Here is a 12211-nt window from a genome sequence, read left to right on the forward strand (position 1 = left end):
AAAAATCACATTCTAACAGACAGCTGGTGCTTAGAATACAGTTGAATAACTATTAAAAAACAGATGATATTTAGATGATAGTTCAGTCTAACACATGTGCCAGTGAACCATTAAACGTCTGTGAAACTATGCAGTTATGAAACGTAACTTTAACCTCAGCCAAACCGATTTGCTCAGTTGTAAATAAAACAGCGAAGTAAACGTGACCCGACAGACAGAACCTGAGTGAATGAAGTCCAGCGTTTAACCACTGAGAGCTAAAACTCAGCTGAGGTTTGAAAGCTGTGTGCCGGTGATTGGACATCAGCCGCTGATAAAGCTGTTCGCCTATAAAGTGCTCTGTAAGGAAACGAGCTCCAGCAGCTCTGCGCTCGGGGAAAACACTATATTTACTTATCTTGTGCAGAAAAATGCGCTGACATTGCGTTATATCGAGCACCGGCTGCCCAGTTAAACTGTGACTATCACCAGGTAACTAGGCGTGTTTCTTGAATTAGCAGCAGGTGTTAAACAGCTGACAGATGAGGAGGAGGATGCATGCAGGTAAACTGAGGGTCTGCTGAGCTGATCGCTGGTTTCGTGAGAAAAATGTCAGCTCGTTCTTTATGTTACAGAAGCAAGAGACACAAGACCAGGCGGAAAGAGACGATCGTTCGGTGAAAATGAGAATCTGCAAATGCAACATGTGGAACACGGAGAGTGGAATATGTAAACAAACCGGTTAACGTAACCCCCTCGGTGCACTCTGCATGCTAACTGTTAGCAGAGCTAGTGAAATCTCTGAAAACATCTGAGCACTTTTGCAAACATGTTCTATGTTGACAACCTGACCAGACATACGTGGCGACATTCGCGGCTAAAACACTGTTAAAAGTGTAGCTGGTGACAGAAAAACGGGGTATTTTAAAACTACACCACCACCATTGCTGCTTGTGATTTGATCTGCATTCTGGGATAACTGGCTGCCCCAAGTCTACACAAGCAATCGATTTTCTAGGATCGACCTGTTTTGACTTACTTTGCACGGCAACCAATCAAATGTTAGAGAAGCTGCATGGGCAGCGTTAACCCCGCCCCCTGAGTTTGATGGGTGAGGCTGACAGATAAAATTATTTCATGACGAGAGCCAGGCGTCAGGACTGCCAAAATGAAATAAATAAATATATCATTAAATAATTAATTAAATGTGTCAATAATTAATGAAATGTGTCAATAATTAATTAAAATGTGAAATACATAAATAATTAATTAAATGTGTCAATAATTAATTAATTACATGTGTCAATAATTAATTAAAATGTGAAATACATAAATAATTAATTAAATGTGTCAATAATTAATTAATTACATGTGTCATAACTATTTATTTAATTAATTAATTCCAATTTTAATTAATTATTGCCACATTTAATTAATTATTTAATGGTGTATTTAATTAATTCATTATGGCAGTCCTGGCGTTCCATACTTTATTAGATGTAACTGAAATGAGTAATAGCTTTCAAAGTTAAAGTTTTAGTTTCTTAGGTAAGTGTTTGTGGGGGAAGGTGTGAGCTGGAGCAGAATGGGTAGTATTAGAAATACTGTGTTTGTTAACAGTGAAACAGAGAGAGCAGAGAGAGAGAGCGAGACAAAGGGTAAAAATGGAGAGGAAAGTGAGTGAGGGCAACGGAAGGAAGGCAGAGGTGAAAGCCAGAGAGACAGAGTGGAGGGGAGGAAGGAAGAGGGAGAGAGACCTATTAAAGAGAGAGAAGAGGAAAGCGGCCCCCCATGAGGGTTAGAGCTGCAGTTTGTGCTGATTACCCATGTGTCCCAGAGCTGTGAGTCCAATTGTTAGAACATTCATAAAAGTATCTGGCCTCCTTACTTTACTTTCTAAATGCCAGAACTATAATTAAAAGTACTCGAGTGATTCAGCGCTGAACTCGGTACAATAGTAGAGCTTGTTTAAAAACCAGAGAAATCAGTATTTGACACTCTGATAGAGTCAGACAGTATGAAGCCAACCTCACAGTTTCTCAATCTTAGAATTCCCATAATGCATTTGGCTTGCCTGGTCATTACCTTTCACCCACCTCCTAAGTTTGTGATGCAGGCTCTGAGTGTGTAATGACTATTGCTGTCAGTTAGGGCTGTTTTCCCAGACTGTAAAAAATTATTAGGATTCTTTTTCATTAGCTCTTTGTTTTTATTGTGCATTCCTTTTATTTCTTTTGTGGTAATAAAATAAGAGAGTATGTGGTGAGAGCCCACAGATTGGCCAAGCTGCTATTCATCTGACTGCTTGTACATGTAACATGCATAGAAAGCAAAAAAGGAGCTGCTTGATTTTTCCCAGTTCTCCTCTGATGACGGTGTGGTGAGTTTACCTTTGTGGAGTTTACACCCATGTAATGAAAACACTGCAGCTTTGAAACTGTAGTTCCAGCTAATGAAGGTTACATGTGAATGGAAAAGTAGAAAAAAAAGTTTTAAAAAAGCTTTAATGTGCAAAATAAAGATAATTATGCTAATTCAGCCCTCATCACTTCACAGGATATTACCTGGCCTGGTAATAGACATAGCCCAGCTCCTACCACAAACATTCCCACCAACACAGCTCATTATTGAAACTGTGACATTTGATTGACTTTTTGACTTTGGTCAAAAACTCCCCACATCCCATTGTGATCAAACATGTGAAATGCATCTGAAGGTCCCACCCCAGCTAAAGCCCAGTGGATGTGGGACTGATTTCCTCGTATGAGATACCAAAACCATTTTCACTCGTAGGCCAACCAAAGCCTTCAGATCTGAGCTGTCATATTTAATCGTTTTAGTAATTGTTCTCTGCTGCTGCTGTTTCTCATTTCTCAGTGAACGCTCACGTGTCCCGGGATTGAAACTGCCTCTCTGAATTTCATGTGGTGAACTTTAGTAATGCAGCCTCCACATGTGCAAGCACAGCTAAGCTGAAATAAAGTGAATCTTTTGTTTGGGTGTACACTTTTTATCATGCACCTTATCAACATCACTGAATAAGAAATAACCATTCATGTAATATTATCACTGGAGGTTCATGTTAATAATAGTGTTACTTAACTGTGGCAACTTAAAATTGACTCATATGAGGGGAAAAAGACTTGGACTATCGGTGTGGAAAATGATCAGTGTGTGCCAGCAGTGCTCCAGACAAGTGAAAATCGCAGGCCAAGTGTTCTGGTTCCTTGTGGTTCTGAGCGGTGGTTACTGATTACAGACTAACTATTAATGCTGAGACATGTTAACAAACAAACTAAAAGCTAAATGAACTTCAGATGATAACTGATGGTTTCTAGAAACCTTTTCAGCAAGTTTGTTCTTATTCTCTCCGCCCAGAGTTTTCAACTGCTAAAAGTCAAAGTCGCCTCAAACACGACTGGTCTGCACTGCAGTGTCGTCACAAAAGACTCCAAACAAAAGACCCCACAGAGCCAGTATCGAAAATCTATTCTGCATATTCATGTGGAGATATCTGTCAATAGATATTACTCCCATCCTAACTTCAACCGTGACCCAAAGTCTTCAAAACTGAAGGTGAAGTGAAAAATGTCCTCATTAGGGCTGTGCGATATGAGGACATGTATCGGATGATGAAATTAAAACATCTGTCGTTTCATATCGGATGATATTGTTTGTTTTGTGGTGTCGCAAAATAAACAGTTTGCAGCAATATTTTTTTTTTTCATCGTTTGGATGGTCAGCACATGGATGCAGGCACAGATAAGTCCCAGCATGGCCAGTGAAGATGAGGCAGAACCAGGTAGCTCCAAACAAATCGAGGACCAGCATGGACATGGTTTGGTTCTGAAAAGTCTGATACTGGCCAGAAAACTGTACTATGCAAATTATGCAGGAAACAGGTCTCCACCACAGACTCAAACCTGACAAACCTCTACCACCGACGCAAGAATCACCTGAAAGCGTGTGGAGAGAGTTTACAGATGAGAAGCAAAAACAGCCGTCAAGTGCTCAAAATAAACCGTAGACTCAAACGTTAGAACAGGCTCTCCCCCGCAGCACGCCGTGTAATAAATACTCACAAAGAAAATGGCGGGGCTACACCTCCTGTCTAAAAATACATAGTTTCATGCATCCGTCAAAACACTCGACTCCAGGTGCACCACGCCCAGCTGAAAACATAAATGGTAAATGGTAAAGTCAAGTTGCCCGAAAGTCACAGAATTTACAGAAATGTCTTATATGGATATGAGATTTTGGTCATATCGCACAGTCCCCAATCTGTTCTCACAAAGCTATATGAACACAAACACATGCAGTTACTGCCACAGACCGTATAGCAGATAGACGTAACCACCATGATGTCACCCCTTTGTTAGTGAAGTCCTGTTATGGAGCCTTGAGCATTTTTTTCCCCAATTGCCTCGTCACACCTCCTTTCATGGCTCAGCCGATATAACAATTAGAAAAGTAGCTGCTGAAGTTTCAGAGCAAGGAAGCTGAGACACCTGAAGCTAACCACGGGAGTCGCCCCCTGCTGGCCATGTGAAAGAATGCAGGTTAAAGGCACTTCAGCAACGGCTTCACTTTTATGTGAACTGGAAGCTACATCCATCTTTTATACTGACTAAGGTTACAACCGTATAGGCTTTAAGTGGCACAGTTTCCACACTCAGTTTCTTCAGGAGAATTAATCTTTCACATATCCACGTATGTAACCAACATATTGATCTTGAAGGGGACAGATACAGCGGGTGGCGAGACTGACACTGAAGCAAGAGCAGGACAGAAAGAGAGATGCAGTGAGACTGTTTCTCTCGTTTGTCTCCGTGCTGTCTGTGTTATAAATGTCTCGCTTGTATCTGATTAGCATATGCATGAATATATTATAGTAACCTTTTCACTGAAACGATATTTGTAGTCTTCCCTTATTGTGTGTGTGTGTGTGTGTGTGTGTGTGTGTGTGTGTGTGATATTCATGGACTTCAGGATGCAAAATAAGAGCAACATTTTTCTCCAATTAATTCTGATGGAGAGACCAGACCCCTGTTAGTGTGTGCATGCGCGTCAGTGCGGCGTATTTTTAATGAGTAACTAGATCAGCTGAGTGGAGAACATTTCACACTGGTTTGCTGTGGTGGCAGCAAGCACACACCATCAAGTGTGATGGGACAGGAAGGCCATTTCCTTATTTATTATAGCCAGGCTAGTGGATGACTCCATGCCACAATTCTTTGCAATTATGGAGACACTGTCCTCTACTTTAGGACACAATCAAGGCCAGGATGAAGAGACGGCTTCACATCACAGCTCATGCTCAGTGAAATGTGTGTGAAGAATTCCAGCTGAAAAGGGTTTGGACTGGCCGAGGAACACTTCAACCGACTGTGAACCAAGTCTGCATGCTACTGGTCAAGATGTTTAGTTTCACTGTAGTGACCAAAACACTGACATGCTTTATATCAAAGAACACATGGCGTGATAAATAAAACTTTTCAAGGATTCAGGCTCCAGCTGCAGCTCACTCTCTGGGCACTGTTCACTTTTCAGGGAAGATTATTTTATTTTTAATATCTTTTGATTTGTTTCTTCTTTTTAAGAGTTTGAAGTGCCATCAATATCAGACCAGAGCTACATGACAGATGTTTACTTTGATGTTTTGTTGAATGATGTTTACATGAATAACTTGAGCTCATTGGATAATATTCTACTGCAGTATATTTCTAACTAACCAGGCAGCTCCTCTTCTTTCTCTTGACAACACTTTCTTTAAAGATGTCACATCTTCATGGATCTATTTCTAAAATAAATTGTCTGTGCTGAGTATCCCTGAAGCCTACAGCAGGTTTGCCAGCACATTGTTAGTTGTTTCTCACCATCTTTCTGTTCTTGAACAGTACAGTCTATTTGCTGTGATAATAAATATTCTCCAAACTTCCCATTTGTTATTTCCCACGATCAGCCAAGAACTCCCGCCTCGTACCATGATTGAATTCTGTTTTCTTGAGACATAATCAAAAAACATGTTGACGCAAAAGGATGGATGCTGGTTTTGTTAGCCAGTAAAAGTAACCTCGGTGCTCGTTGTAAAAAAAAAAACAAAAAAAACACTCTTTCACATAAAAACTGCACATTTGTAAATCTTTAGTTCAGTTTAACTTGGTGACTTTCCATTCATGCCACTGCAGTTGAATGACTTGTCTTCTATTCATAAAGAGGAACAGGCTAACTATAACAGGACACGGAGCTACAAAATATGCCACCCACCATTCAGCTGGATTATGACAGACGTGTTTATGCCGTCAAGCTTGTTGCAAACTCCTGAAAACTCCTCAGATGTGGAAATGGTCGATGTAGACACACATGTTTTGACACCCTGCTGTCCTCCAAGTCCAAGCTGTACAGGGAGTGCAGAATTATTAGGCAAGTTGTATTTTTGAGGAATAATTTTATTATTGAACAACAACCATGTTCTCAATGAACCCAAAAAACTCATTAATATCAAAGCTGAATGTTTTTGGAAGTAGCTTTTAGTTTGTTTTTAGTTTTAGCTATTTTAGGGGGATATCTGTGTGTGCAGGTGACTATTACTGTGCAGAATTATTAGGCAACTTAACAAAAAACAAATATTTACCCATTTCAATTATTTATTTTTACCAGTGAAACCAATATAACATCTCCACATTCACAAATATACATTTCTGACATTCAAAAACAAAACAAAAACAAATCAGCGACCAATATAGCCACCTTTCTTTGCAAGGACACTCAAAAGCCTGCCATCCATGGATTCTGTCAGTGTTTTGATCTGTTCACCATCAACATTGCGTGCAGCAGCAACCACAGCCTCCCAGACACTGTTCAGAGAGGTGTACTGTTTTCCCTCCTTGTAAATCTCACATTTGATGATGGACCACAGGTTCTCAATGGGGTTCAGATCAGGTGAACAAGGAGGCCATGTCATTAGTTTTTCTTCTTTTATACCCTTTCTTGCCAGCCACGCTGTGGAGTACTTGGATGCGTGTGATGGAGCATCATCCTGCATGAAAATCATGTTTTTCTTGAAGGATGCAGACTTCTTCCTGTACCACTGCTTGAAGAAGGTGTCTTCCAGAAACTGGCAGTAGGACTGGGAGTTGAGCTTGACTCCATCCTCAACCCGAAAAGGCCCCACAAGCTCATCTTTGATGATACCAGCCCAAACCAGTACTCCACCTCCACCTTGCTGGCGTCTGAGTCGGACTGGAGCTCTCTGCCCTTTACCAATCCAGCCACGGGCCCATCCATCTGGCCCATCAAGACTCACTCTCATTTCATCAGTCCATAAAACCTTAGAAAAACCAGTCTTGAGATATTTCTTGGCCCAGTCTTGACGTTTCAGCTTGTGTGTCTTGTTCAGTGGTGGTCGTCTTTCAGCCTTTCTTACCTTGGCCATGTTTCTGAGTATTGCACACCTTGTGCTTTTGGGCACTCCAGTGATGTTGCAGCTCTGAAATATGGCCAAACTGGTGGCAAGTGGCACCTTGGCAGCTGCACGCTTGACTTTTCTCAGTTCATGGGCAGTTATTTGGTGCCTTGGTTTTTCCACACGCTTCTTGCGACCCTGTTGACTATTTTGAATGAAACGCTTGATTGTTCGATGATCACGCTTCAGAAGCTTTGCAATTTTGAGACTGCTGCATCCCTCTGCAAGATATCTCACTATTTTTGACTTTTCTGAGCCTGTCAAGTCCTTCTTTTGACCCATTTTGCCAAAGGAAAGGACGTTGCCTAATAATTATGCACACCTGATATAGGGTGTTGATGTCATTAGACCACACCCCTTCTCATTACAGAGATGCACATCACCTAATATGCTTAATTGGTAGTAGGCTTTCGAGCCTATACAGCTTGGAGTAAGACAACATGCATGAAGAGGATGATGTGGACAAAATACTCATTTGCCTAATAATTCTGCACTCCCTGTATAGCTACGGGACCAATTGTTCATATCAACAATATTTCTTTGGAAATGGCCGCGAGCGTTTCTAAGAATTGGCTGCTGAGGGGGAAACAGATGAATAGGCAGATATTTGTTACTTTTAAACTTGCCCCTCATTTCAGTGTCTGTGTTTGTCTGACTTTGTCTCTCTGTATGAATCCTGACTGCTGACTGATTGAATAATGGTGAGTTTGTCATGTCTGGTGGTCTGTTTCAGACACATACACTATACACTCCCACAGAACTGTCATACATCACAGCTTAAAGGCTTATAGAGTAGCTACTCTAGTATCTTGTCAGCTTTCTGAGTCATGACATGGTTTTCAATTTTCCCTTTTTCACCTGACTGCACTTTACAGCTCTGCTCCTCCATCCTGACTTAGTCTCTCGCGCTCTCTCTCTCATGTCATGTCCTGTTCTTTCTGTCTGCGTCTTTCAAGAGAAAATGAAATTAGGTGGACTTGCCCGAGTCCATGAATATTGAGAATTATATCACAGTCCAAGTATTCACTCAGAAGAGTTACAGGGAGAGCGGGTACACTTTGTGAGCGTTCATCTGTTTACAGACTCCAGCGTGGGACAGTTGTTGTAGTCCTCGTCAAACATTTAGAGGCTAATCTTTTATATTACGATCCAGTTGCTGCCTGTCTTTCCAAGATGCACAGCTGCACTTGTGATTTAAGAAATTTGAACTGGTGCAGAATATTTAACAGAATCTCTACAGTGATCGTATCTCATTGTGTGTGTTTTCCAACAGGGCCGTCATGTCAAGACAGGTCAGCTGGCAGCTATCAAAGTCATGGAGGTCACAGAGGTAAGGGTTCATTACCTCACTACTCTCAGAGTGTACCTGTGTCATCATGTGTCGTGTTTGAGGCAACGCTGTCTCCTGCTCAAAAATAATCCTTATTTATCTCTATTTTATTTCGACATCCTTTTTATGCTCCACCTGTTCTTTACCTGGAATGTCAACTTCTCAAATGCATCCTTTCATGTTCAAACAGCCTGAGCAACACCATAAACACCAAACACTATTTGTGCCATCGCGTGAACTACCTGACGACAGTTTGATGGAGAAATGAGGGTAACTCTGCTAATGAGCCATTGAGAGCAGGCTGAAGCGATGGATGGCAGACTGCGTTACACAGTATATAACTGACAGAACATCATAAGATGCGTAACGACCAAAGTGGAACGTTAGTGTAATTAAATTCAACACCACCGTGATAATCATCCTGTTAACATAAATCATACATGACAGCCTTTAATACGTGACTCCTGTTTGAGGGTTTTGCATCGAGATGACCTGTTTTTCTTCAGCTCCTGGATTAAATTTACACATACTGTAGTGCAAGAGTTTCTTGCAACTTATTACACATACAGTTGAGTTTTCTCGGTACTAGGAATCGCTGAATATACAGCTGATAAAATAAGCATTGAACACGTGACCAATATAGTTCCAGATTATCACCAGATGTTGGCAACAACCCATCCAATCCATGTGTTCGATATTTACTTTAACCGCTATGGTTGTGCCCTCTAAAGAAAAACAATCCCTTGTACTATTATAGCATGATGTCCGGTAGACATGTAATATGCAGGATTGAAAGAAAAGACGAGACAGTTTGTGGTGGTGTATTTCTCTCCAGAGACCCTGCTCTCGGCCTACATCCTAGTCCTAAGTACCCATAGCAGTACGCGTTGTGTGAACGTATGGCTCTGTAATAACCTCCACACACTGTTTTTATGGTTTATGATGTCAACCACTGGCTTCTAGATTCCTCACTTTGGAGTTTGCTCTTTAACTTCGTGGCCATCTTGATCTTAAGGTGTCAGGTAACAATAGGAGTGTAGGTTAGCCAGCTGCATTTCTAAACTGTGTGGGTATAACACACAGTTACCTACTTGGGGAGGCAAAGTACCAGACTAATGATCAGAATTTCACTAACCAGAGCTGTGAAAATGCTTCAAAAGGGCACCAATATAACAAATGCAGTCAAGAGGTGAAGCCTAGCGAGCAGCTAGAGCTTTTTTTGTAAACAGCTTATGTTTGCTGTTAGAATGAGTGAGTTCCAATCTTGGGATTTAGCAAGGTACTGCTCCACAGACAGGCTTGCATGGCTTTGGATTTATATCGGTGTGAAGTAAAATAAAATGTTAAAAGATCACAAAATCCAACACGCTCAGTCTTCTGTCTTGATAAAATCTTATCAAGAGGGAATATCTTTGGGTTTTGGTTTCTTGTTCAGTAATGCAGCCAAACTGGAGAGTTTAGCACAGACTTTGTCATTTTTCTCTGTTTCTTACATTTTATGTAGCAGATAATTACGTGATTAATGGAGAGAATAATCAGACAACTAGATGACGTGTTAAGAACTCGTTAGAGCCTCCCCCAGAAAAAGAAGTCAAATACAAATTATAGAGTGCCTGAATAAATTATATTACAGATTGTTCTGACATCTAAACGTCGTAGTTTCTTTGTGTGGATGTGACAGCAGGAAATGCTTGGCTATTATCTGCCTTCTTGCAGACACACACACACACACACACACACACAACCTCGTCGTAGGCAGAAGCCTGTGTGTTTCAAACGGAAGTGAAAGTTCAAACTCTGCCTTGTCATTTTTCTCCCCTCCTGTGAAGATTTAAGGGAGGGCAGCGACTGTGAGAAGCTCTCTGTTGTTTCCACTTTCCTGATTAACAACCACAGCCAGCTTCTCCAGCTCTCCTCTTTTCTTCTGCTCTCGTTTCCAGATCCTGAGTAGATTTAGGAGTCCAGTGAATTGGAGAAGTCACAAGTCATTTCCAGGATTTATACTAGGAAAACAAAAAGTGCCGCACACAGTTTCCTCTGCTTTCTTTTTGTCCTCTGTCACGTAAAGTCGACCAACCCCAGTGGTTTTGTTGTGGGATGGGAGTAGTTGAGTTAAGGTCCAGTAGCTGGGTGAGAGATCATCTAAGGGTTATAAAACAGATTCAAGAGGCTATTTACCTGGATGTGTTTGTGATTTTACATTTGGAGCGACACTTTAAAACTTTAAATAAACAGGTCACATGTCCAAGGCAGAAGGGCCACTTTTATAAAAGCCTTGAAACCTTTTTGAACCCAACACAGAAGCATCACAGCGCCGTAACACCTGCTCTTCAGACAAACACCAGGCAGCGCCATTTTCAATCACCTGTGAACGGTCAGATGACCATGACTAATAATGAAATTCCAGTTAACACATGGCAGTAATATTTTTGTCACTTGTTTGATTCCTTATGTTTTTGTTCTTGTGTTTAGGAGGAAGAAGAGGAGATAAAGCTGGAGATCAACATGTTAAAAAGTTATTCCCACCATAGAAACATTGCTACTTATTACGGTGCCTTCATTAAGAAAGGCCCTGCTGGACAGGACCACCAACTCTGGGTTTGTTAACTCGTCACATTTGTTTGTTCTTCAGCACAAACTGTGGATTATCTTAGTTTTTATTAAACAACTGCTGTTCTTTTGGGTTACCTGTGTCAAACACCACATGTTTCTGCTATTTATTTCCCATATAGTTAGTGATGGAGTACTGTGGCGCTGGCTCTGTGACAGACTTGGTGAAGAAAACCAAAGGAAACTGTTTGAAAGAAGACTGGATTGCTTACATCTGCCGGGAGGTGCTCAGGGTAAGATCAAGCACACAGTTTTTTTTTACCTTTATAAGTGACCATTTTAAATAAGTATAGAAGATGTGAGCTTTCTGGGTAATGCAACGATGCTGTTTGTGTCAAACCCTCTATCGTCAGCTAACTCTGTGTGATCTAATAACACAAACAAACACTCAGCAGGGACCTCTCTCTGCCTGCGGTGCTGTTTTAGTGTTGGTTAAAAAAACGCAGGTAGTAACTTGTTTGTGGATGTAAGCGTGGTTCAGTGTCTGGTGTTGTAAAGAAACACGATGGCTGCTTTTAGTGATTCTTTGCCAAAACATCAAAGAGCAGCCAAACTGACACTGATACTTCCTCATGTTCAGGGATTTATTCTCTCGTATGTTTCCCACTGTGACTCGGGGGGATTTCTTCTTTTAGTTATATACTTAAAAGGCCAGTTTAAAGCACATCTCTGTAAAATGTTATGGTTATCATTATGAGAGATCACGAGGTCCTGAGAAAGGCTCCGGGATGTTTGCTTCGCTTTCTGTGCTGGTGTTTGTGGCTCAGAGACATACACAGTAACATATCAGCTTATATCAGCCCCCGGTGTCCTTGATGTTGCCGTTA

At 41.1% G+C, this 12211-nt stretch overlaps 1 protein-coding gene across 4 annotated transcripts in view; it reads left to right on the top strand.

The window, feature by feature from the left end:
• LOC146677217 (mitogen-activated protein kinase kinase kinase kinase 4) overlaps positions 1 to 12211 on the top strand; it is a 60661-nt gene that overhangs the window by 7734 nt on the left and 40716 nt on the right. For all 4 annotated transcript variants that reach the window (XM_085419398.1, XM_085419410.1, XM_085419421.1 and 1 more), the window contains exons 3-5: positions 8718 to 8774; positions 11247 to 11372; positions 11507 to 11617. In XM_085419398.1, the coding sequence (XP_085275524.1) occupies positions 8718 to 8774; positions 11247 to 11372; positions 11507 to 11617 (294 nt within the window). The remainder of the gene's footprint in view (positions 1 to 8717; positions 8775 to 11246; positions 11373 to 11506; positions 11618 to 12211) is intronic.

This window comes from Rhamphochromis longiceps, linkage group LG2 (assembly GCF_057381845.1).
Source record: "Rhamphochromis longiceps isolate RC_006_pf linkage group LG2, R_longiceps_female_GT1.1, whole genome shotgun sequence".
Taxonomy (NCBI): Eukaryota; Metazoa; Chordata; class Actinopteri; order Cichliformes; family Cichlidae; genus Rhamphochromis; species Rhamphochromis longiceps.